This window comes from Arachis duranensis, chromosome 10 (assembly GCF_000817695.3).
Source record: "Arachis duranensis cultivar V14167 chromosome 10, aradu.V14167.gnm2.J7QH, whole genome shotgun sequence".
Taxonomy (NCBI): domain Eukaryota; kingdom Viridiplantae; phylum Streptophyta; class Magnoliopsida; order Fabales; family Fabaceae; genus Arachis; species Arachis duranensis.
In genome coordinates, this window is record NC_029781.3 from 85,296,831 (window position 1) to 85,324,623 (window position 27,793).

Here is a 27,793-nt window from a genome sequence, read left to right on the forward strand (position 1 = left end):
CATTTATTTCGCAGATCTCCGTCTCCACCCTCACTAGTAAAAAAATTTCCCATATCCATCTCCCAGCGGGTAAATCCCCGAGAATACCCGCTCCACGGGAAAATTGCCATCCCTAATTCTTTCATGCCTTTACATTTTTTTACTGCAATTAGTTATAGATATAGATATTTTAATGCGTTTTTTTTAAATTTATTTAATTCATGAAAAATTAATAGTATTTGATTGGTAGGGTAATAAACTAATAATCAAATAAGCGAGCACATTTCAGGGATTAGAGTTTTGTTTTGATTTCAATAAAACCCAAAGTGCTGCTACTGTTTGAAGAAGAAGAAGGAGGAGGATGAAGATAGCAGTGGAAGGGTGCATGCATGGCGAACTCGACAATGTCTACAAAACCCTCAAGCATCTCGAGGAAACCCAAAACATCAAAATCGATCTCCTCCTCTGCTGCGGAGATTTCCAGGTACTTACTACTTCACATTTCACAATCACTTCACAAATTCTCAATCTTTTCATTAATTAACTGTGCAATTCGTGAAGTTTAGGCTGTTAGGAATGAGCAAGATTTGAAAAGCATGAACGTTCCCCCGAAATTCCGATCCATGAATTCCTTCTGGAAGTACTATTCTGGCTTGGAGGTTGCTCCTTATCCCACCATCTTCATCGGTGGCAACCATGAAGCCTCCAATTACTTGTGGGAAATGTGAGTTATTTTTCTTTTCTTGGAGTTTAGGGTTTAGGATTTAGGAATTTAGGGCACTGCTAACTTTTGAAGTTGTGTGTGTATTGTAACTAGGTATTATGGAGGATGGGCTGCACCTAATATATATTTCTTGGGAGTTGCTGGGGTAATCAAGTTTGGGAATGTTCGAATTGGTGGGCTTTCCGGAATTTATAATGCTCGCCACTATAAATCAGGTTGTTAATCTGCTTTTGTATCTTTGCTATGAATGAGTTATGGACTTGTATTGTTACTACCATTTAACAAACTATTTGTTGAATGGCTCTTGCATTAAAGGTTAGTGTGTAGGGAGTGTAGTATTTTCTGTTGTAATTACTATATGATGATACAGGGTGTTTGTTCTTTGTGCAGGACACTTTGAGAGACCTCCCTATGATCAGAGCACCATCAGGTCTGTGTATCATGTTCGAGAATACGATGTTCACAAACTCATACAAATTGAGGAACCGATTGATATCTTTCTTTCTCATGATTGGCCCGTGAGGATCACTGATTGTGGGGATTGGAGGGAGCTTGTACGGCAAAAGCCCTTTTTTAAGCAGGAGGTGTTATTTTTCAGTTGATTGTTCTTTTAATCGAGGAGCTTATTTAGCAATGTATTTAATTTATGACTAATTCTTGCTGGGTGTCGATGACTTTGGGCTAAAACCTCATTGTCTTGCTACTCAAAAGCCCTAAAATTCAGGACACTATCCTCACTTCTTTTTATACAAGGCAAAAATGAAGCTGTCATATACATAATCTTTTTTGAGCAGTCATATAATCTTTGATGGCATGCATTATCTTTTTTTTTTTAATCACATTGTTTATGACATCATGATATTCTCATTTTTGCCAGATTGAGGAAGGAAGACTTGGGAGTAAAGCTGCTTCTCAACTTCTAGGTAAACTGAAACCACAATATTGGTTTTCTGCTCATTTACATTGCAAGTTTGCTGCTCTTGTTCAGCACGGGGAAGGAGGTCCGCTGACAAAATTCCTTGCACTTGATAAATGTCTTCCTCAGCGCGACTTCTTGCAGGTATAGACTATAGAGGCTTAAATATTAAGTGCAGGCTAATCCTCTGTAATGGCTGTTTTATGTTAGTAACCAAACACATGGTATGTCCTGCATGTTTAGATAGTGGAAATCGAATCAGAGGCAGGCCCTTATGAGATTCAGTATGATGAAGAATGGTTAGCCATAACAAGGAGGTTCAACTCTATATTCCCGCTGACACCCAAGGGTGCAGATTTCAGGTGTGTGCATTATAGAAACCTTAAATAACGCATATAATTTGAGTACTCATTTAAAATCATATTTGTCCTGCTGTTCCCCCCTCCCCTCCTACCAAAGTTTAAAAAACTAATAATTTCTATTTGCATTGGTGACAGAGGTGTGAATCTTGAGATGGATGATTGTCGCCAATGGGTTAGAAGCAGGTTACAACAGAGAGGGTGCAAACCTTTTGAATTTGTTAAAACTGCTCCGTGTTATGATCCTTCTCAATCCAATTTTCATGGTTCTTTTGCTGGTATTTCTTTGTTTTCCATTGCAAACTCCAAATTAACTATAGTTCTCCTTGATCTTTGGTTAAAGATGATATCCTAATATCATTTATTCTTTCTGCAGGTTGTCATTGGAATCCTCAAACAGAATCTCTTTTACAGTTTCTTGACCTTCCATACCTCCTTGATAAGAATCCTGAATCAACTGACTTGTCACCTTATCCTTCTCGCTCCATTGGAAGAGGTAAACCTTAGCCTTTCTTAATTGTCATCGTCTCATATGGGAAGCCATTCTTTTAGTAGTTATCTCTTCTAATTGGTATTGCTGATGTCATTGCCAAAGTTGCTTCAATAGCATTACAACGGTATTATATTTTTGTCTCTTAAAACTTTTTCTGAGTTAATCACTTATATAAAACTATTTTTATTCATATCTAGGCCCTGTCGATTATGACAGTGAAGACATTCCTATTGATGATTTGGAAGATGATGATCTCTCAAATGTTCAAGACGTGGAAACTGAACTTTGAACTGCTGAATCAATTTTGCAATTGACTAGCATTTTAGACCAATTGACTGGAGATTTATTTTTGAGTTTCTATGTACATAAATAATTAACAAACCAAAACAAAGCCTTTAGGCCTTTTCAATAGTTGCAGTTGTGGACTTGTGGTTGCCAAGCCACACCAACAAACAATTAAAAAATGGTGACCCACCCATGATTTTGCCCCTTGTACTGCAAAGTCTAGCTGGATCTGACATATAGTGTTGTATACTTGTACTTAACAACTCAATGAGAAAATTTGTTCCATTTCAAGGGATTTATTAATGCTGTTCTTCTCAACGGTATCTAGACATCACCATTCATTCGCTATTTGGGAAGATTTATGTGTATGCCATGATTTCTTTTATGTGATTTAACTTTTAACTTTTCAAAAAAGTAAATTGATATTTGCTGCTGGTCCAAGATAAAAAACATAAATGTTTTATGTTCCTTGGGACCAATATTTTCAACTTTCAAATTTGCAAGTTGAAATAGCATTTAGGTTATACTTTATGCGATCATTTGAAGAAAATAGTAAACATTTTCCACTTTAAGTTTAGAAAAGGGATGTATTAGAATATTTTCACTTATTTCTGTCTGCGGTGGCCTTTTTTATTTTTAACTTGTTATAAACCAAAATGTTATCCAAGCAACATATTAATAATTTAACACATCACAGATTGGCGACAAACTCTGCATAAAACCTAAGAACGAACTTGAACAGTGGTAACATTCTTGACATACTAGAACATTAGTAAAGGCTAAGATCAGAGATATCACATGCTTCTTTAACTATATAGGTTGCTGTATTAATTTTAACTTTACAACATCTCCTAATTTGAAAGTGTGCATAACTAAATAGAAAGACCTTTATAGAAGCAGTTTCCCCATGAAATGTAGCAGTAACTGTTTCCTATTATAAAAGTGTGCAATTTAAGAATTTACCTCAATCATCTTTAGGACCTTGACCTTGATGACATGAAATAAGTTCAGTAATTGACATACATAAATAACCCTCACATCTACTCTTCTACTGACTCACCAAACTGCATTAATGCAGTTTTAAATGGGGGCTTGTATGGGGACAAATACCTGGCTGGCCACCTCTTTTTTGATATATGTATATGAATGAATAAATGTGCATCAATAAATTATCAAGTATCTGTATTCAAAGTGAAAGGGTCTTCCAACACTGCACTTAGAATCCCCCAAAAAAGACTAAATACTTTGTTTTCATGGAAACTAGAAGAGTGATTCTTTCCATTGCAGTCTCTTCTCTTTTTGTCTTTTCTTTTGCAGATAGCCTCTCTTTCAACTTCTATGCAGCTTCATGCCCTTCAGCTGAGTTCATCATAAGGGACATAGTTACCTCTTCCTCTTCCAATGATCCTTCCATTCCAGGAAAGCTCCTCCGCTTGGTTTTCCATGATTGCTTTGTGGAGGTTAGTCATTGTCCATGCAAGCCAAACATACTATGCTAAACCATAAGTTTGCCTCTCTTTTTTAGTTCAGTTTGTTTCATAGTTTTAAGAACCTTCTCATTGAAAAAGTTAAACTGTTAGAAACAAATGAACGAACGGCTTTATATCTTAACAGTATCCTTATTAAACATTAAATGGATACAAGCATGCATGGTTGTGTGATGCAAAATTTGATTAGCTGAGATGGTTATACAGGATGCATGCAACTTTGAGGGAAATAACATAAAGTCACTCTTGTTGTTTTTGTATTCAATTATGACTCAAAAGTAATTAATACATGCAGGGATGCGATGCATCTTTGATGCTAATTGGGAACAATACTGAGCAAACTGATCCAGGAAATAGGTCTGTTGGTGGATATTCAGTTATAGAATCAGCAAAAAGACTCCTTGAGATGCTTTGCCCTGAAACTGTTTCTTGTGCGGATATCATTGCTCTTGCAGCCAGAGATGCAGTTGGAATTGTAAGTTTCTCCCTCACACTGCATGCTCATATTCTTCGACAATGCATGCATCATATTAGGTGGAAACTCATATGCAGTTGTTTTCATGTGAAGTTGATGGTTGAAAATCATTAAATTGTAATTTAGTCAAACATATCAAATCATCTAACAGTTCTCAGCATTAACTTCATATAAAAACAACTGCATGTGAGTCTTCACCATCACATCAATATAAGGTGGTTAATTAATTCAATTGAAGTGCTTTTGAGAATAGGCTGGTGGACCAATGGTTCAAATTCCCACAGGAAGAAGAGATGGAATGGTTTCGCTTGCTTCGAATGTCAGGCCTAACATCGTGGACACAAGTTTTACAATGGATGAGATGGTTAAGCTTTTCACATCTAAAGGATTGTCTGTTCTTGATCTTGTCATCCTTTCAGGTGCATGTTCTTGATCTTGATCTTTCTCAGTGTTCTTTTAACATCATATTAGATACTTAATTAGTGATGGCTAGTCTTTGCAGGAGCTCACACCATCGGAGCGGCTCATTGCAATGCATTCAGAGGCCGATTCCAAGAAGACACGAAGGGACGGCTCACACTCATCGACAAGACTCTGGACAGTAACTATGCTGTTGAGCTAATGAAACAGTGTCCAGCAAGTGCAATGGCATCTGCTACAGTGAACAATGATCCTGAAACACCTATGGTCTTTGACAACCAGTACTATCGGAATCTCTTGGTGCACAAAGGGCTTTTCCAGTCAGATTCTGCTTTGCTGAATGAAAACAGCACAAGAACAATGGTGAAGGATTTTGCAAACAATCAACAACTTTTCTTTGTAAATTGGAGCCAAGCTTTCTTGAAGCTCACAAGTGTTGGAGTGAAAACAGGGAATGAGGGTGAAATTAGACGTACTTGTGCATCAACTAATGCATAAGGAATGAAAAGTGGTTGTACAGACAAACATGGTTCTCTATGCATAAAGACAAACAGCTTTTCTACAAGATTGTATTTGTGTCTTTACTATGATTTTGTTTGGGTAAGCTTATAACAAAAGATATTTTTTTGAATTATCTTTTTTGAAAAGATCTTATAAAAAAAGCAAAAATAAATTTATGTTTTGATATCTTACGCAAAAAAATCTTTTATTTATCAATTATATTTGGATATAACAATATAAAAGTATTTTTGTTTATTTATTATGTGAAATTTTTTTTGAGAAAAAATATTTTAAAAAATATGTGAACGGTAGCTTCTCAAAAAAAGAGGCTAATTTTATTTTATATGGAAAAAATATTGGTGTTTTTGTTGAAAAATGGAATTATTTAGTGTAATTACCCTTGCGTATTGGAGACGTGTTATCATTCTGGCAACATGCAAGATGTGTGGACATGTGTCAACATTTTGGTCATTACCTAAGATGCGTGTTGAACACTTTTTTTACACATCCACAATACTGTAATACATTTCAAATATTAATTTTCAACCAAAATACTATCTTCATTTTTATATTAAAAATAATTTATGTAAAAAAAATATTTTTTATTTTTCTAATACTTTTATTTTTATTACTAAAAATTTATTAAATATACTAAATAATAAAAAATATTTTTTTATTAAAATATTTTTTTCTATCAACTTAATGACGCCAAACAGCTACTATCTCTTAGTGTCAACTATTCTACCAATTTATCAAATCTTTAGTGTGTCAATCTTTTCAAACCTCAAGAACCATAGAACAAGGAAAATGTTTGAATATGTTGGAGTTATTTCTGAGAGGAAGAATGGTGCCTAAATTAAGAGGAGATCACAACATTTATCATGGCTGTCAATATTCATACGCACCTTCTCTGTGCTAAAGGATATCCCTTGTCCATGCTCCATAGTCTTCTTAGAAGAAAAGGATTAATCTCTCTTTGGGCATAGTCAAGTTTGTTTTTCAATTGATGCTCTCACTATAAAGAAAATTATTGTTTTTCTTTAAAGCCATAGTTTGGCTCTGAGTCTAATTGTAACAGAAAACCAACTTTAATCAGTTAATAGTAGTCAATTTTTTATTATAAAATTATTCTCTTAATTTTATTTTGGGTTAAGTATGATTTTGGTCTCTAAGATATAGGTCAAAAAATTTTTTTCGCCATCAATCTTGTTTTGTATACAAAATCGTCCGTAAGGTTTAAAACAAGTTTTAAAATTGTCATTTTTACTTAAATATTAAAATTTTGGATCAAATTACTTATAACAAAAAATTATAAAAAAAGAAAAAAAGAGTGTTTCTGCTCTTGCAAAACGATAAGGAAAAAAGAAATTGTTCACAATCCACTTTTACTTCTGTTTATGCTTCTACATTTGTACTTTTAAGGACGATTTTAAAACTAAGTTAAATTTTAGAGACGATTTTATATGAAAAAAAGGTTCAAGACAAAAAAAAATTTCAATTTATATCTTAAAGACCAAAATTATACTTAACCCTTTTATATTATTTGGAAGAGATTAAGGTTTAAAGTTATGATTTAGGATTTAAAATTTAAAATAAAAAAGATAATTTTAAAAAATAGGTTGATATTAGCGGAAAAAATTAACTCTCTAGTTAAATTCTAACTATTTATCACAAACATAAAGTTGTCCATGGTGCCTCTGAAGTAAGAAATTAAAAAATTTCCTTTGCCATTAGTGTTTATTTTTAAGATTTAAAGCTTACCCATATTTTGGAGTTATTTATGAATTTGCGCTTACGAATATAAGCTTTAGTTTTGGAGTAGTCGTTCAAGTTTCAACTCGAAGTATATTTTGTCAGATTCGAACATATCATTTTTATTGGGTGTTATCTTTTTTAATCGGATTTGTGTTATCATTCGGATAACTTGGTTCAATTTAAAGTTGTATTTTATAAAAATATATATTTTAAAGTAAGAGTAATAACAGAATATTATATTTTATATTTCAGTTATTATATGGTGTAGTATATTTATTTTAATATAAATATGATATAATATTTGTTAAATTTAATTTTTAAAAATAAAATTTTATTAATTTTTTATATAAAATTTATAAATTTATGTATATTAATTTTATATTAGATCGAATTAATCTGGTTTAATATAATTTATTTTTTTGGTGACTAATATAATTTATTTTAAATTAGTTTAAAGTTGAGTTAAAATAAATTCGGTATAATATTAGAGTCTAATTAAACTTAGTCCGGTATAGTTTATTTTAATTATATTTAGCGAGTATTTGGGCCGGGCTGAACAAAATTTTAGAAGAAAAAACCCAATAAAATATTGGGTTCTGTACGAATCTTATTCATTTTTGCGTCCTTACATTTTATTGTTCCACCGCCCAGACCTAAACCTCTCTAGAGTCTCGGCTTTTCCCTCAGTCCCGCTGCTTACCCTATTTTCTGCTGTTACTGTTTCTTGGAGGAGCAACCAATTATGGCGGATGTCGCCGTGATGAGAGAGATTGAGGCCACCGCCTCACGTCTTGGTGTAGATCTCTCCGCCATTGATCTTGACTCCATTCGCCTCCCTCCTGATGACGACCTCGGCATCCAAAGGTACCAACTTTTTACCTTTTCATAACCCCACTGAAGAAATTTATCTTGGATAGTTGTCCATCTTTTAATTTTACTGCCCCTTGTTCTTGGGTATCTATAATTAGGGTTTGAATGGTTTGTTTGATATTTATTGTTGCGTGAGAATATATTTGGGGCGGATTTCAATAAATGTTGATTTTCTATAATAACAGTGATGATGAAGATGTTTACCAAGAGGAAAATCTGGAGTTTGATACTGGGTTTGGGAACATTATAGTGGTGGACAATCTACCTGTTGTTCCAAGGGAGAAGTTTGAGAAGCTTGAAGGTGTAATCAGAAAAATCTATAGCCAGATTGGTCTCATCAAGGAGGATGGACTCTGGATGCCCGTTGATCCACAAACTGAAAAAACTCTGGGTTATTGCTTCATTGAGTATAACACACCTCAGGTTATTATCTGCTAAACCTATACTCTTGTTGAATAAGTAATTAGTAATAATATATTTTGCATGTTTGTAACAAAGTTACGTTCACTCTTGTTTGGAAAATTAATAACGGAAGAACAGGTTGGAGTTTTATTCATCTTTAAGGAAATTTTATTTTATATCTGTAATATGTTATTATTATTAACCAATATAATCTGTCTTCTCATGTTTTATTTGATTTGGTTGTCATGCTAGGAAGCTGAGCTTGCTAAAGAGAAGACTCATGGATATAAGTTGGATCGAGCACACATATTTTCTGTGAATATGTTTGATGACTTTGATAGATTCATGAAAGTTCCAGATGAGTGGGCTCCACCTGAAACTAGTCCATACACTCCTGGGGTAATAATTTGATCATTCTCTGTGTGTGATATAGCAAGTAGAGTAATTGTGATCTGTCTTTTTTTTCCCTTCAAGAAGTTTTGAAAAGTATGGAGGTTCTTGTGATATTCTGTACGATTAATTTTTTTTCCATTTAATCTCCATGATTTTATTTGATATTTGAAGCTAAAAATATATGCAAAACCTAACTACTAACTAGAAATTTTGTATTTTTTACTTTGCTATATGTTATTTATTGCTTGGTTATTTAAGTGTTATATTAAGAATATTTTCCCTTGTAGGTGTAGATTGTGCACGAATAAGGATACTAGTGCCTTTATTCCTTTATCTTGCAGTACATTTTTTCCATCATTGTCCTTACACTAAACTCTCATATCATATGCATAGCTATGTTATGCTCTGTGGTTTAGATTGTACCATGCATTACTAACAGTACTCTTCAATCTTCAATTATAAATCTCCGATAAATAAATTCCTCTCCTTTTACAAGCCTTGCTATCTAATCTGTTGCAGGAAAATCTTCAACATTGGCTGACTGACTCAAAAGCCCGAGACCAGTTTGTGATTCGTGCTGGTTCAGATACTGAGGTGTTGTGGAATGATGCAAGACATTTGAAACCGGATCCAGTTTATAAGCGTGCAGTGAGTAGTTTTCGGGACCTTTATTTCATTAATATGATAATATGATGTTGTAGTCAAAGTTTTTGCATGCTTCATCGCTTCTTTAAATTATCTTTGTTTTTAAGATTGTCTGTCGTTTAATGTATCTTTCATGTGCAGTTCTGGACTGAGAGTTTTGTTCAATGGTCCCCAATGGGTACATACCTAGCAACCATACATAGGCAAGGAGCAGCAGTTTGGGGAGGTGCCACAACATTCAATCGTCTCATGCGATATGCTCATCCCCAGGTCAATTTTGGCCCTTATCCATGCAATATTGTTATATGAGCTATTTTCTTGTTACTTAAGCAATGAAGGTTCCAACTGCAGGTTAAACTTATTGATTTTTCACCCGGTGAGAAGTATTTGGTAACATATAGTAGCCATGAGCCAAGCAATCCTCGAGATGCAAATGTAAGAATTTCCTTGTTTTAGTATCTATTTTATTCTTACAGATTCTATGGCATTGTCTTACTAATCCAATTAACTTTCTAGAGGGTTGTGATAAATATATTTGATGTGAGAACTGGAAAAGTCATGAGAGATTTTAAGGGAAGTGCTGATGATTTTGCCATTGGAGGTGCTGGAGGTGTTGCAGGAGTGTCATGGCCCATTTTCAGGTAATTATTTGTTTTCCTGGCTTGGCTTGTGATGGTGATGGTAATAATAATTACTATTGTTAGCATTAACTTATTGGAATGATAATATTTCTTTTAGATGGGGTGGAGGAAAGGACGACAAGTACTTTGCAAGACTAGGGAAAAATATGATCTCTGTGTACGAGACAGATACATTCTCTCTTGTGGACAAGAAATCGTTGAAGGTTGAAAGTGTGATGGATTTCAGCTGGTCACCAACTGATCCCATCCTTGCACTTTTTGTTCCTGAATTGGGTGGTGGTAACCAGCCAGCTAGGGTAAGTTCATTTTGCTGATTTTCCTCTTTATGCATGCATGGAAAGCTTCTTTGGGTGTATGAAGCACTGTTATTTGATATCCTTTGTTGCATTCATTTTGTAGGTGAGTCTGGTTCAGATCCCCAGTAAAGAGGAACTCAGGCAGAAGAATCTTTTCAGTGTCAGTGATTGCAAGATGTATTGGCAAAGCAATGGAGAGTATCTAGCTGTTAAGGTTGATCGTTACACAAAAACCAAGAAAAGCACTTACACAGGCTTTGAGCTTTTCCGCATAAAAGAGCGAGATATACCCATTGAAGTGTTGGAGCTTGAAAATAAGAATGATAAGATTATTGCATTTGCCTGGGAGCCAAAGGGCCATAGGTTCGCTGTTATTCACGGTGATCACCCAAGGCCTGACATCAGTTTTTACTCAATGAGGACTGCTCAAAATACAGGTCGTGTTTCAAAGCTTACTACTCTCAAGGGAAAGCAAGCTAATGCCCTTTTCTGGTCACCTGCTGGTCGATTCATAATACTTGCTGGATTGAAAGGTCTGAATGGACAGCTTGAATTTTATAATGTGGATGAACTGGAAACCATGGCAACTGCTGAGCATTTTATGGCAACAGACATTGAATGGGATCCTACTGGGAGGTAATGGCATGAAGTGTAAAAATATATAGAGTTCAAACATCTGCAATGTATTGTCCTGTTTCATCTACTAACATGTACTTCTGCAGGTATGTTGCAACCTCTGTAACTTCAGTTCATGAAATGGAAAATGGGTTCAATATATGGTCTTTCCATGGGAAACTTCTTTATCGTATTCTGAAGGATCATTTCTTCCAGGTATTGATTCCTTGAGTTGTCTTTAAGGTGTCTGAATTGTGTTTATAAAACGTCATGAATAAAATGCAAATCCAATGCAACCATGGTGCACAGCAATTTAAGTGCTTATATTAATTCACTCACAAAAATGAAGTACATTGATTTTTATTTAGGAGGTACATGAAACTTTTCCGTAGTCCACTGTATTTATATTTGTTTTTTTTTTCTTTTTAATATGTTGCTTCTTAAAATACATGAGGTGGAATGTCATCTTATGTGGTTTGGACATGGGAGAAGGCTGGTAGAACATAATGAGAAGGGTGGATTAGATGTAAGATAGACCATCGGTTAGATGTTGAAGAAGACAAAAAAGACTATGTATGAGGTGATCAAGCAGGATCTGTGTGTGAACGATGTCATGGTAGACATGATACATAATAGGGTTTAATGACGTTATTTAATCCAGGTAGTCAACCCATCTAGTGAGATAATGCATTGTTCTTAAAATATATAAATACATAATTGTCAGGGCTAAAATATAAAAGACACTGTCATATTAGATTGTTGAATTAGTTCATTATGTCTACCGAGACTATTGTGCAATACCGAGCAATGATGTGCTCTCTTTATGGCAGTACTTGTGGAGGCCAAGGCCACCAACTCTGCTGAGCCCAGAGAAAGAGGAGGAGATTGCTAAGAACCTGAAGAAGTACAGCAAGAAGTACGAGGCGGAGGACCAAGACGTGTCCATGCTGTTGAGTGAACAAGAAAGAGAGAAGAGGAAGGCCTTGAAAGATGAATGGGAGAGATGGGTAAATGAGTGGAAGAAGCAGCACGAGCAAGAGAAGTTGGAGAGACAGAGGCTCCGGGACGGAGAAGCAAGTGACGAAGAGGAGGAGTATGAGGCAAAGGAAGTTGAAATCGAAGAAGTTATTGATGTCAAGGAGGAGGTTGTTCCTTTGGATCATGAGTGATTCATTCTTTGAAATATATGTATGTAACTCCCCGTCATAGTTGCTGCTTGGTTTCTTTCTTGAGAAAGGAAGGAGAGGAAAAATTTTCCCTGTTTTGATGGATCAAGAGTAGAATAATTTGATACTGTTTAGTGTATTTTCTTTTTTGGTCTGGATATTGTTTAGTGTATTAACTCATGGTGAGGAGCTTCACAGACTTTTTGATCATCAAAATTCAATAGGCGACGTAGGCCCTTGTTTTCATATCAGGTAGCGGTGGCAAACAGTCCGGAACTTGCCAGGCCAGTCTGCGTAACCTGCCCAAAAAAGCGGGTAGGGTTAAGGCAGGGTGGGTTGAAATTTTGGGATTTAAAAAGTTCACTTAATCTGCATCGGTCTAATCCGTAGGTTTTGCTGCGGTGAGACGGATTTCTATGGCGGGTCAAATATTTTTTTGGTCAGGGTCGTTTTTGTAAAGTTTTTATGATATTGATCTATAAGAGGATAAAAATATAATTGAAGACAGATATTAGATTGAATTGGTCTGAGTATTGGTTTATTGGTATAATTGATAAATTACTGGTTTAATCGATAAAATTCGTTATATATAAAATAAAAAATATAAAATATTCAAAAATCAAAAACTAAAATTTAAAATAAATATTTGCTAATTAAAAATAATTAAGTTTTAAGTTTTAAAAATAACTAATATAAAGATAAACATAAAATTAATTTGTATTCCTATGATAGTTTTTTAATTGGATACTAAGAATGAAAATTTATAAATTATATCCAAAGAATAATTTTAAAGTTTGAATATATTTATATAATTAAATAATTATGTATAAACTTATTTTTCTTCTCAGAATAAATAATTTTTATATTAATTTTTATTATTATTATCTTTATTTTCAAATTAATTAATTTGTACTTCAATTAAAAAACTAATTAATTTAAAAAATGTTGAATATAAAAAAATTGAGTTAAGTATTTCTCTGTCTGTGTGTGTGAATGCTAACTTGGATCGATACAAAGTTTGGTTCATCGGTTTTTCAGTTGAACTTGTCAGTCCGATTCGGTTTTAACAACTATAATTGAAGATGTTTTAAGTTATATTTTAGATTATGTTTTATATTTGATTGATTATAAATTTGGAGATGTTTAATTATATGTTTTGGATAATATTTGTTTTATTTTGAAAAATGTTGGTTTTATTATTTTGTTTTAAAAAATTTGCTTTATGATTATGTTTATTATATATTTATAATTAAAAAAGTTTTAATGTTTGTGAATTTAGAAATTATATATTTATTAAAATAATTGTGGAATTATATATATTATTTAATATTTAATGGTTTATAAAAAAAATTTAGTAGAGCGAATCGGTCTATTAGATCGTGGACTTTTGGTGGGGCGGAACGGAGCGGAATTTCCCGTTTTTTACTCCTAATAGCAAGAGGTTCATTCTGTTATATTTATCTTGTATTAGTATAGAATTGGGCCAAGAAGAAATTCACTAAATTAGAAAATGCGAAGGCTTAAATTGTAAATTTGATATTTGATAAGGAAATTCGAGAAATATGAATAAGTCGAGTTTCTGAAGCGCCCATTAGAATTGGGTCAGCAGTCAGCACTCTCCGCTATACTTTTCCTTAACCATGTGTGCCCGTGAGCCGACGACCTTCATATATCTAGCCACTACAATTATCAGAAAATAATATCGACAATTTATTAAGAAATTTAGTTAAAATGAAATATTCTAAATATTCCGATTGTTCTGTTTGGATAAAATATGATAATAAATGTTGTTTGAATATTTAATTTATTTAATATATTAAAAATAAAAAAATTTGTATTTTTCAATATTTTTAATACAATTTCTTTTATGTAGTCAAAAAGTGTTTTTTAAAATTTAGAATGTATTATAAAAATATTATGTATATGTGTTATACTGAACTTTTAGCAAATCGTAGTTAGTTCGATATGTACTCTCTAAGAGTGAAACCTACTTCTCTTTATGAGTATCAGTTTTTAATTGTGAACAAAAAATTTCGTCTTTTGGACAAAGAGGAAAAGAAAGAACTTGAAATGAAAAAATAAAATTTAAAAAGATTTTAGAATGGAAAGAATAAAGAAAGTAAAGTAAATACCTTTAAATTCAAAACAAGTAATAAAACGCCTTGGATATGATAAAAGGACTTTGAATTCAAATATACTGCAGAAACATTAAAAGAGAAAAAGAAAAGAGACTTTGCGAAAAGTAAGTAAATTTGAAAAAAAAGGAAATTATAAGGAATTTTAAAAGAAATGTAAAGACATGAAAGAAATTTTACAGAAAAGAAAGCTCTTGGCAGACTCAGAAAGTCACTAGGAATGTGAGAATGCGAAAGTATTTTCTGAAACTGAATTACAACCCTTGTTCCTTCCAAGTCTTGTTTATTTATAGGTTAGTTTGACCAATCCTACGCTGCCAAATGTCACTTCTAAATAATTACGAAGTAATTATTCCCATCAAATGTAGACCCAAGTAACTGCCACTTTCACATAACTTATCCTCGATTTCGATCTTTCAATCTATTGTCTTTGTCCTTCGACAGCTTCAACTAAATCAAAGCCCTTATTATCTATGCACCTCTCTTCAAATCTATCCTTTAATCAATTCAGTCGGTTGAAAAAATATTCGACCAACAAATTATTCCCTAGGATTATTATTTTTATTGATATTTCCACGAAAAATGAAAATAATTGATCCTAAAAAATTTTAACTAATAATAATAATAATAAAAGAAAAGGAAAGTTCGTTCCTATGCTTCACAACCGTCTTAATGAGCACGATGCATACATTACGCATGCCACTAATTAATTGCATTTCAGTTCTCAAAGACTATAAATTTACCAAAGAGACTCCGTTTTTCAAAAATCTATAATTTCTTTTAAGTTTGTTCATCTTCCAAAACTACTCTCTCCATCTCTTGACTCCATTGTTACTATTGCCGAACTTCTCAGACTACCATCTTCATGTTTCCCCTTCATGTACTAATATATCCCTCTTCTTTTCTAATTACAACAACTCTTTTTTATTTCAATTTCTCATTTTCAGAAATCAAGCAACATTTTCTCCTTTTTTTTAAATCGTTAGTTTTTTTTTACATTAACACATGATTTCTGCTACTATTAAATTTAACGTTTAATTTTTTTTTCAGACTTATGTAAGAGCATGGAAGCTACTCCTTCAACAATTCCATCCATAGCAAAAGCAAAAGGTAAACAAATTGAAAATCGCGATGGACCAAAAGAAACCACAAAATCTTTCCAACATGCAAGCCTGAAAATCCTCTCCACTAATGGAGATACCATCATTGACGACCCAGAAGACACCTCAATGACAAGAAAACTGTATTTTCTTTTTCAGTCGAGAATGAACTCCATTGTTTCCTTTCCCCCTTGAATTCTCCTGAACAAGCTAAGAAAATTTTCCAATACTTTCCTAGCAGTGAAAACCAAGACTTGTTAATCAAACAAAATCTCTTTATTTTCCCCTTTGTCAATCACATCCGTCTTTTTCGAAACAACCTGAAAATCTCCTTTAAAAATGTAAATTTTTTGGCTTGGCTCAAAAGATTAGAGCCTGATAAGAAAAAAGATTGGCAACTTTGAGGAATCTATGATCTTCTAAAGCTGTCTGAATTCCAACCATCAACACACCAATGGATGATTGGGGCTGTTTTGTTTTTTTTTTTGGATCAAAACTGCGAACAACTTTTACTTACCATATCAGATGGTTGGGCCAACAATATTCGAAGTGTCAGCAATCACGGGCTTATTAGCAATCGGGCCTTCAACAACTTTTGACATGAAGCCAGGCCACAAGAATAATGCTATCGAAAAAAACTCTTACGGTGTATTTACTCGACAAAACATGGGGGATCCTGGAACATCAGTCACAGATGATGAACATATGACTTTCTTATACTATTGGTTAAACACCAAAGTCTTTTGCTCTAAAAATGTTTTGATGCGGAAACTATATATTCCCCTTGCTTCTCTGAATCATGAGAAGAAAAAAATTCAACTTAGCCAGGGACGGATGCACTGTATAACTTGTGGGGGCAAGTGTCCTCACTAACATTTTGAAAAAGTATGCTAAAGTATATGTATAAATATATATATGCCCCATTAAAAAATTATACTTGCCCCCACATTAAAAAAAATTACCTATTAAATTTTGTTTTAAAATATTTTAAGAATTTTGTTAACATATGTCATAAGAGTCAATTTTAAAAATACCATAAAAAATGTTTAACAAAAAATTATTGATTTCTTTTATTTTCAATATATTAATTATATTAAAAATTTAAAAACATTTTATTATTATACTCTAAACATGTTCTCTTAAGATATAAGTTAGTTAACTCTTTTTATATATATAATTTTTAGAATTGAATTTTGATATATTATTAATATAAAATAAATTTACACGTATATCCAATTACGTAATGTCATATCATAAAAAATAATTATCTTTTATATTGACTGCATAATAATCATCTAAAAAAAAGATGCAATTATTTTATTCTATCAATGCATCAAAATTAAATTTTTGATCCTTATACATAAAAATTTTGATTTAGGTACAAATATATTTCAATAACTGTTGTAAAATAAATAAAAGATATATTAAATATAAGATGTATAAATAGAAGACTCAAGATATATATATATATTTGCCCCCACGATCTAAAATTTCTGGATCCGTCACTGAACTTAGCCATGCTCCTCTTAAAAAACTTGTATGATGAATAAGGCCAAATGGTCGACAACCTTTGCGCGAAAACTTCTGTTAGTGCTGGTCGACCACTTTGACTCAATGTTGCCTTCGAAAAGCATATAAAGCACAAAGGTGGAATCTCTCCTTGTGACAAACGAGGTATTGAAGGCTTTCAATTGGTCCATTGCAGCCAAATTTCATTCATTCTCACTCTGCTACTGAACTCTTTTGGAAACTCTTTTCGAAATTTTACTTGAGTAAACATTTCCAGAATGGAAATTTGAACTTTGTTCCATCTGTTAATCGAAAATATATCAATGATGAAATGTGATCACATTTCCGTTCGATAAAGCATAATATATCAATGATGAAATGTGGTTCCATTTCCGTTCGATTCAAGTATTTTCGACGGGCGTTCCTCAATACAAGAAAGACCAATTTTGAGTAACACTCCATGCTCCTTATTATGTGGCCAGACAAATGAATTTCTCCCAAGCCATTTTTGCACTGTTCCGAACAAGACTCCTCTATTATGTCAAATAAATTTCAAAAATAAAAAAGAAAATGTTAAATAGCTCACTCACAATGAAAATTGTCGAAAGCACTATTTTTCTCTCTCCTTCGTTCGCAGTAGGTATGTGACAAAGTCGTTTGTCGACTAGTGGGGAGACTACTACTTTCGCTACAATCGAATGTTGGAAAATATTTTTAAAGGAACTATCAAGTCATCGATGGACCCTCTCAGTGTCTCAACTACCAAGGTTCACAAAAGAAAAAAAATAAAAACCCACAACAACAGAAAAAAAGAGGGTACGTAAGTCTTCACCATCGATCAAACAAGCTAACCAGGTATCACTTATGATTAACATACTTTCTATTTTTCCTTGTACAATTTTTTTTTGATACATACATATTTCAAACACTTCCTTATATAAGGAACTTCTTCAAACAAATCTGATAACTCGATAACTTCTTCAAGTACTTCAAGCTTAAGCAGCACTGTTACAGATTCGATATATTCTTCAAGTTCACCAACTCGAGAATTTGAGATATATTGACAAATTTATTTTATTCTATTGAAATTATACCATTATAAATTTATTTTCAACATTTATCACTAACCAATGCAGGACAAAAAATATGCCAAAGAAACAACCTCAAATTCGAAGGTACCATCGACCAAGAATAAATCCCCAATCAAAGAGAAATCACCTTTCTCATCATCTAATGGACATGTCTTATCAAACTACTTTCAAGGTGAAAATGAAGTTGATCAACCTAACAAGGATGAAGATTCCAAAGCTCAAGAAATATCTCCAAAAGTTCAAATCGTCGATGATAAAGCTTCTCTTGAAAGAACCAATGTTAACCTCTTCACCCTTTCTACTCCTTCTAGCAAAGCAAATCCATTAGAAGGAATCAATGAAAATATTGAACCTATTTCTCAACCCAATCCACACGCTGCTCATACTCCACCTCATGTCGATGAAGCCATTCTTACTGACGAGGCTAGGGCTACCCTCGATCTTGACACACATCAAGAAGGCAATCCACCTATATCAAACTAAGCTCCTAGTCCTCAAGAAATTGATCTACAAGAACTTCTTTCAACTTTTTTCAATTTGTCTCACAAGATTGATGTAACATCCCAAGCACTAACAGTAAAAAAATCACCAGATTCTCGACTACCAAAAGAGTTATCTCCTTATACTCTTGAAGGTCTGAAAAGGCTCATTGAGTTCTTTAAACACATTGTCAACGAGAGGCTTAATCAAGATGATCTAAACAATAAACTCTCTGACATTTTGAGTTCAACTCTCGAGTATCTCGTACCTATCGACTCCTCCAAGCAGGTACAAAGATTTGAAAAAATCATCAATAACATGCTCATCTCTCATAGCAAACTTGCAAACTTTAAAAAGGGAATGTCAGAGATCAAAACAAAGTCTGTACAACTTAATGTTTCATATGAATCTTCACAAAAATTTTATCAAAAATATGAAACTAACGTTGCCCATGCAGCTCAAGCTCTCGACCAGCTAGTCATTCGGGAGAAATAACTCGAAAAAGAGCTTGCCCAAGTCCATGCAGACATAGCTTCACTATGAGATCCTTTTCTCAAAACTGATAAGAGAAAAAAAGGCCATGGTCAAGAAATGTGTGAAATGGAAAGTTTTCAAGCTGAACTTAAAAGAAAATACGAGAAGTTACAACTCGATGAATCTGAAGAAATTCAAGTTTTCATCTCGATTGACGAAGAAAGAGTACGTTTTAAGTTTGATTGGAAGAACTTCTGGCACCTTATCTTTGAAGGCTTGGTATGCCAAGTTTTCTTGTAATAATTTTACTTCATATAGCATCAACATTCTAAAACCTTGGTTTCATTATTATCTTTTTTGTTAGATGTTATTATCCAAACATCAATATCATTTCAAATACTTTTCATTAATCGATTTAATCTTGATGCCAATATCTATATGTTTAATTCGATATGCATTTTCTGAATACAAATCAATCACTTAAAAGGGTCCCTCCTAATTAGGGGACCATTTTCCATAAACTCTACTTCTTATCTAATGGTAAAATAACTTTTAACACTAACTCGTCAATGCCAAAAATGTTTTCTTTCACTCATCGATTGTAAATGTGAGTATATTCTCTTTCTGACGAATTACATTATCTAGTGCTAAGATACGCTCATTATCTAAATCATTTAATTCATCAAACATTGAATTCTAATAATCCTCGAAGAACATGAAATTTTACTTTAATGACGAGACCTATTACCATTTTCGCATGTACTCGAAAGTTTGGCAATTCACCTTGTCTCATCACTCTCGTGGTATTAAGATTGATTTCTAAAGGTAACATCACATCATAACTATAAACCAATTTATAAAGAGATATATTTATCGAACCTCTTGGTGAATTTTGATAAGCTCATAAAATTTGGCTTAATATTTCATGCTAAGTATGAGGTTTTTGACCAATCTGTTTCTTAATTAAATTAATTAAAATTTTATTTATAGCTTTAACTGACCATTTTCTTGTGCATAATATGGGGTTGAAGTCACCATAATTATATTTTTAGATGCTGCAAAATTTTTAATATGTTGGCTAGTAAACATGGTACTTTGATTAATACTTAAAGTTTGAGACATTCCAAAATGATGGATTATTTGTTCCTCGATGAAATCAATAATTTAATTTTGACTAGCTTTTATTAAAGGAACAACTTTGACCCATTTTAAAAAAAATCAATTGTTACCAAAATGAACTTATGATTTTTTTATGATGGAGGATAAATAATGTAAACCCCGAGTAATAAATAAATAATTAGTTAATAAATTAATTATTATTAAAAAATTAAGAAATTAAATTTTTATAATTTAGAGAAGTAAAAATATTTAAAAAATAAATTTCAACACTAATTTTAAAAATTTTGACCCAAAATTAAGCCAACGAATTGAATTGGTTGAACCGGGCCACCCCTTCCTTTCATAATTGAAGAATCACGCTGAACTTGGGTGAGTGGGAGCAAATAAGAACCCTAATTTCATTCAATTTCAATTCAACATATCTTTCAATCAGGAGCTCTGATCGCTGCACCATTTGCAGCCATACGACCACCGCATTGAGCTCTTTAAAACCATATGAACAAAGTATTAAGAAGGTTTCATTTTCTCATCCAGCCTTTCTCTCTTTAATTTTGAAATTTTGGATTCATGGGTATTAAGATTTTGTGTTTTGGTGATACTAGATATGCTCTAGTGGTGAGAAATTATTGGGTTTTGCCCCAATCATCCTTGAAAATAGTAAGCAACCTTTAAACCTTTGTAAATTATTGAAATTTGTGAATCTTACATTGATTATAGTAACATTTTATGGATTAGATTGAGTTTCATGTTGAATTGGCAAATTGGAGTGCTTGGGTTTATGTTTTGGTGGTTGGAACTTGTTAGAATTGATTTGGAGTTTTGAAAGCTTGAATGTGCTTTGATTTTGGAAAAAACTAGCTAAGGTATGGTTTTGGTTTCTTGTAGTTAATGTATAATATTACATGAAAACTTAGGTTAGATTCCCGTAAGATAGGTTGAACTGTGTGGACTTGTGGATTGTTGTTTTAAATTTAAATTGTATGTTGATTGAGTGTGAAATGAGTTGGTATGATGGAACTATGATATTATGCTATGGAATGATGGTAATTTTTTATTTTTAATGATGATTGATGAGAGGTGTTGTTTGATTTTGAATGGTGGATTTTGGAGTGAAGAGTATCGAGTAAATTGAATGCTTTAGGCGTTGGATGATGGAAGTTTGGTTGAGGAGTGTTTAATAGTATAGAGGAATATTTTTGGTATTATTGAGGGTATGGTTTGATTGGTTTTAAAATGAGAATTTTGAAAAACTAGAGGTTTTGTAAACTTTGGTAAAAATTTATTTTTGACCGAATTTCGTGGGCCACAATTTGGCTTCTAGAACCCCAAATTTTGTAAAAGTTTCTTGAATAAAAATTAAGTTCGTGAAGTTTATAACGTTCGAAGAATGGGATGAAAATTATTTTTAACGAAAAAGTTATGCGCGTCAGAAGTTTGGTGTGAAAAATGGTTTTTTTGCAAGTTAACAGCTTTTTAAAGAAAATGATATTCATGCATACGCAGGGATTGCTATGCGTACGGGAGACCTTGGCTCTGTCCATATTCTTTCGAATGCGAGAATGGCAAATTTGAAATGCATGCATACATGGCGATGTTTATGCGTATGCGAGCCAACACTTCTGCTCCAAATACTTGCGTATGCGAGGATGGTTCGCATATGCGACTTTGTAAATTTTCACACTCATATGTACACATGAGGCATACGTACGTATGGCCACCCTGTTTTGCCAAAGTTGTATTTTTTTAGTTTTCAACATTTCCTTTAGCTTTACAAACCTATGTAAACCCTGTTTAGGGTCCGATAGCAAGTTTTTAAGCTTTGGAACAAGGGTGAACATGTTGAGTAAGTTAAGTAGATATTGATAAGGATTTGGGAAGTGGATAATTAAGTTAATGAGGTGTTGATAACACTGAATGAGAAATGATTGATAGGGATGATGATAATAATGATGAATGACAATTGAATCAGATGCAAATTGATAGTGATGATGCCATTGATAAATGATGAATTAAAATTTATTTGGCATGAGCATTTGAAATTATCTGAGACACGAGTTTCCTTGGATGGATGCAGTGGCTTGCCACCACTTGCTCAGGTTGAGACTCGATACTCTATTGACACTCTATCACCAGATGTGACTGGGCACTTTAACTCTCTGGATTTCCCCATGGGCATGCATATGTGTGTGTGTGTGTGTGCATGTGTGTGTGTGTGTGTGTGTGAATTTGAGCTTCGAGTTTTTCCCATGGATATATTTGAGCTTGGGGTTCTCCCCATGGATATTTTTGAGCTTGGGGATGCTCGCACAGAGGGACTGTCCAAGGTTAACTACCAAACATGTTGGGTTGGGCTATATAACCGACAGATGAGACTCATAAGCCATAGGACAAGCATATACCATATACATTTGTATGTTTTGCTTTAGTGTGCATCGTTTTGGTTTGCCTAACTATTAACTATACTTATCTGCTACCTGCTCTACTTGCTGTATTTGTACCTCTATCTTTGTTTTCTTTGTTTAAATTGTGTGTATGCATCTGAGAGATCTCTCATATGGTGGAGACGTGATGAGGGTAGTTCTACCCGGTGATTAGGAGATTTGAAGGAAACAGAAGGTGAAGAGTTAGGTTAGAGCCAAAATCTCTTAGATAGATTACCGATAATTTTGGTTTAGAAATAAATTTTAAGCTTGATTTGAGTGTCGGAGTTATAGGAATACCTTTGGCTTTCCCAAAATCTTATAAATTATCTGTGGGCACCTTAACCATACTAAGAACTCCCGGTTCTCATTCCATACAAAATTGTTATTTTTCAGATGCAGGACGTGTGATACATCGCTGAGCGTACTAGAGACCTTTAGGAAGCGAAGAACTATACCTTTGGGGCTTAGTATTTTGTTTCTAGTTGTATATATGTATATATATTCTCCTCCCTGTGTATATTATATTTTTTTGTCCGTCTTAGAAGTTGACTTGGAGAAACAGGTGTATTATCTTGTCTTATTGGTTGTTGCTTTTGAGTTGTATATATCTATATGTATACTCTGGTTAGCCTTAGCTTCGCAGGTCAAGTCTGGAGCTTGATATTTGTATCTTTTGGAACTCTGATCTTTATATATCCTTTCCATCCGATCTTTCTTTTCTTTATACATTTATCTGGACGAGCGTGATGCGATTTTTTTTTCTGTTACGCTTTTGCTTAACTTCTTCTTTAAGGCTCCTAATTATAATTTCTTTCAACTATATTTATATATGTATACGTCTTTTTCTTTTAATGGTTGTAATACCTCACCACCTCTGCTTTACGACTTAAGCATAAGACTCTGTGTGGTAGAGTATTATAAATCATTCCAGTCAAATCTAACGCCCAACCTTTAAACGGCCAAGACTTTATAATCGAATCTAACTCAGAAGCAGGGATTTGTTGTATTACACCATGGTTTTAACATTCTTGGCATGCTTTGGCATACTCAATACAATCTTTACTCATTGTTGGCCAAAACACCTTATCACGTTGAAATACCCATTTCATTCTTTCACCTGCTTGATAAGTACCATAAAGGCCTTCATGAACAATTACCTGTTCATATTTACTTAAACATCTCATGAGACTCCCATCGACACCTTTTTTATACAACTCATCACCTATTACGACAAAATTAATTGATTTTTAAATACTCTACAATTAGTTTTCTCCAATCATCATCAAATTCATCAATTACACAACTTTCTCTTTCTTTAATGGGCACGAGAATTTGTTGAACCTCTACCAATTTATTTGAAGTCTCAGGAAGAACCTTATATTTCGAAGTAACTTGAGCTAATTCATTAGCAACTTAATTCTGAATTCTTGGAATATGAACCAACAACACATTTCGAAATTATACTAATAGCTCATATGCTATCGACAAATATTTTTGCAATCTTTTGTTTGTACACTTGAACTTTCTCGACAATTGTTTTGAAACCAGTTGAGAATCTCCTAATATTTGGCCCCCTTATTAATTAAGATTTCCAATCCCAATATTACAGCCTCATACTTGGCTACATTATTTGAATATGGATATTTTTATTCAAACAAAAATTTTGATGGAACCCCTTTTGGGGATATGATCAAAATGCCAACACCAGCACCATCTTTATGTTTTGACCCATCAAAATATAATTTCTAGGGTTCAATATCTATGTCAACAATATTTGCCCCCAAGTCGTTAAGATTATTTGGTCAATCAACCAAAAAATCTGCAATGACCTAACCTTTAACGGTCTTGGCTGGGACATACTGTTAATCAAATTCTGTCAAAGCGAGTATCTATTTTCTTAATCGACTTCTTAATATCGGATAAGACAACATATATTTTACTAAGTTAGTTTTTACAATTACTTTTATAGTTTTTGCAATCATATAGAATTTTAACTTTGTACAAGCATAATAAAGGGAAAAGCACAATTTCTTGATCGGAGAATATCTTGATTCGATATCAGACAATACCTGACTAAGATAATAAAATGCTTTTTCATGTCCTTCTTTATCATCTTGAACCAGCATACACCCAATTGTGTTTATCTAAGCTGCAACATATAACTTCAAAGGTTCGAAAGGACAAACTACAGCCATTATGGACACCTTTGACAAATGTTCTTTGATAAAACCGAATGCTACTTGATGTTCACTTGTCCACGCGTATTACGTCTCATCTTTGAGTTTGACCAAAGGAGAAAAGACGCAAGTTTAACCGGAGAAATTCGGAATAAAACATCGTAAGAAATTAACTTTTCCTAAAAAAGATTGAACTTCTTTCTTCGACGTTGGAGGTGGTAATTCCAGAATTGCTTTAGGTTTCTTTTGATCGATAGCAATTCCTTTCTTTTGAACAACAAATCTCAAAAAAATTTTTTCAGAAACTTCGAATGCACATTTTAAAGGATTCATCTTTAAACCCTTTTGGCGCGTTGTCTTAAAAGCCTGGCATAAATAATCAAGATGTTGACCCATCGAACTGAATTTTACCATCACATCATCGATATATACTTTCTTAAATTTCCTAATATACTCATGAAAGATAGAATTCATAGCACATTGATATGTCACCCCAGCATTTTTTGAACCAAAAGGCATCATTACCCACCCATAAGTTCTAAAGCTCTTGGACATCAAAAACTATCTTCGCTACATCATCTTTAGCTATAAAGATATGATTGTAACCAGAATAGCCATCCATGAAACTTAGAAACTCATTGTCAGCTGCGGAATCAATCAACATGTCTGCCACAGGCATGAAATATTCATCTTTAGGAGTAGCATTATTCAAATCTCGGAAGTCAATGCAAACACACAATTTTCTATTCTTTTTCATCACTGGCATGATGTTTGACACCCATTTTATATAACAGGATGTTTGAAGAAACTGAAGATTGATGGTTTAGAAGTTATAGTAAACTCTCGTTGTAAGTATAGTTACTAAACCAAGCAATCAACCTTTCTTACAAACGTTTTGGTTGTCACAAGTAACAAACCCCTAAATAAATTGATAACCGAAGTATTTAAACCTCGGGTCGTCTTCTCAAGAAATTGCAGGGAGGTATGTTCTTATTATTGGTTATGAGTTTGTAAATTGGGGGTTTTAAGAATGAGAAGCAATTATGATAAATGACGAATAAAATAAATAAATGACTGTAAAATAAACTTTTGGCAAGGTATGAAAAATTGGAAGTCCTATCCCAGTTATCCTTATCAATTGTGATGAGAATTGAATTTTTCTCCCACTATGTTAACCTCTAACTCTGAAAGTAAGTTAAGCGGATGAATTAATTCAAATCCTCAAATTCCAGTCTTTCCTTGGGAAAAGTTAGAATTATTGGATCTCAAATTAATCCTTGAAGAATTCCAATTTTCAGTCAACAATGAGTTTGATAACTCAAGAGTTACCAATTAATCAACCAAAGCCAAAAGGAAATAAAATCTACTTGAATGAAAATAATTTGGATAGGGCCCAAGCATCAGTAACATATAAGTCTGAAATACCTCAATTGCATTAATAAAATAAAATCAATCCAAATATGAAGAGTCATAAGCCAAATAAGCAACATCAATAATCAACAATTAAAAGAAGTTGAAATAAAAAGATATTGAACCTGATAAAAAGATGAGATAAAAATATTCCTAAGTTCTAAAAATCCTAATCCTAATCCTAAGAGAGAGGAGAGAACCTCTCTCTCTCTAAAAACTACATCTAAGCATGATGAGTCTCTGCATGTTTCCTGACTTTAATATATGTTTCTGGGCCGAAAACTGGGTTGAAATCCGGCCTAGAATATCTGCCAGCGACTTTTGTAATTCTGCAGATTGCGCACGTCACGCGGACGCGTCATTCGGCGTTTTTCTTTTCCATGCAGATGCGTTGTCCATGCCTCCGCGTCGCTTCTGCTTTTCCAATCCGCGCGTTCGCGTCACTCATGCGGCCGCGTCACTGGGAATTCCTTTCTTCCACGCGGTCGCGTCACTGACGCGTACGCGTCACTTCTCGCTGGTCATCTCCTCAATTTCTTGTGTTCCTTCCATTTTTGCAAACTTCCTTCCCAATCTCTCACTCATTCATGCCCTATAAAGCCTGAAACACTTAACACACAGATCAAGGCATCGAATGGTAATAAGAGAGGATTAAGATTAGCTAAATTAAGACCAAAGAAGCATGTTTTCAATCATGTAATAATTTTAGGAAGAAAATATAAATGCATGCTAATTATATGAATAAGTGGGTAAAGACCATGATAAAACCACACAATTAAACACATTGTAAACCATAAAATAGTGGTTTATCAACCTCCCCACACTTAAACATTAGCATGTCCTCATGCTAAACTCAAGGAGACCTAGTGAAAACAAGTAAACTTGTAAGAAGATGGCTCATAAAAGCAAGGAACATAGAATCAAGCATTGAACCCTCACTAGTAGTGTATATCACTCTAGTCTCTCAAGTGTCTAGGGTCAATCACTCTACTCTTCCCTATTCATGCTTTCTAAACCTTGTTCTTTACCTAACCAATCAACAATATTTAATGTACCAATGCGAATATCATGAGGTCTTTTTCAAGGTTGTAATGGGGCTAAGGTGAAGGTAAGGGTATATATAAGGCTAAGTGAGCTAGTAAAGTGAATCCTTGAGTAGTCTAAGATCTCACCTAACATATACATACTTTATGAAATTTAAAATTCTTTACCTAGCTATCCAAATTTTTCTCACTTTTGTATTACATGCTCATGTATCAAACTTATTTTTGAATTTTATCCCATGTGCATTGCTTTATTTTGCATTTGGGAAATTCTTTTGTATCCTCTTTATTTAAATACTGAATTTTTTTATATATGCACATGGTAATTTAATTACTTTGATTTCACATGAGCATGTTTCCCAAAAATCTTTATTTTGAAATATCTTTATTCTTTTCAACTTTCTACCTTG

The 27,793-nt window shown here is 33.4% G+C and overlaps 3 protein-coding genes across 3 annotated transcripts; all 3 read left to right on the plus strand.

Moving 5' to 3' along the window:
- Nucleotides 1–241: 241 nt before the first annotated feature.
- LOC107470596 (lariat debranching enzyme) lies at nucleotides 242–3,059 on the plus strand. The gene is made up of 9 exons (XM_016089998.3): nucleotides 242–463; nucleotides 546–703; nucleotides 797–918; nucleotides 1,094–1,287; nucleotides 1,581–1,763; nucleotides 1,863–1,981; nucleotides 2,117–2,256; nucleotides 2,355–2,474; nucleotides 2,669–3,059. Exons 1-9 carry the CDS (start codon nucleotides 341–343, stop codon nucleotides 2,758–2,760), a joined length of 1,251 nt encoding a protein of 416 aa, XP_015945484.1. The 5' UTR covers nucleotides 242–340; the 3' UTR covers nucleotides 2,761–3,059.
- Nucleotides 3,060–3,832: 773 nt separating this feature from the next.
- LOC127742380 (peroxidase 46) lies at nucleotides 3,833–5,738 on the plus strand. Its single transcript, XM_052254881.1, has 4 exons — nucleotides 3,833–4,216; nucleotides 4,539–4,718; nucleotides 4,972–5,137; nucleotides 5,221–5,738. Exons 1-4 carry the CDS (start codon nucleotides 4,010–4,012, stop codon nucleotides 5,634–5,636), a joined length of 969 nt encoding a protein of 322 aa, XP_052110841.1. The 5' UTR covers nucleotides 3,833–4,009; the 3' UTR covers nucleotides 5,637–5,738.
- Nucleotides 5,739–8,024: 2,286 nt separating this feature from the next.
- LOC107470577 (eukaryotic translation initiation factor 3 subunit B) lies at nucleotides 8,025–12,668 on the plus strand. The gene is made up of 11 exons (XM_016089975.3): nucleotides 8,025–8,258; nucleotides 8,450–8,687; nucleotides 8,919–9,065; nucleotides 9,579–9,707; nucleotides 9,846–9,974; nucleotides 10,056–10,139; nucleotides 10,221–10,345; nucleotides 10,443–10,641; nucleotides 10,745–11,277; nucleotides 11,364–11,472; nucleotides 12,087–12,668. The coding sequence occupies exons 1-11, from the start codon at nucleotides 8,137–8,139 to the stop codon at nucleotides 12,423–12,425; spliced, it is 2,154 nt and encodes a 717-aa protein (XP_015945461.1). The 5' UTR covers nucleotides 8,025–8,136; the 3' UTR covers nucleotides 12,426–12,668.
- Nucleotides 12,669–27,793: the final 15,125 nt, after the last annotated feature.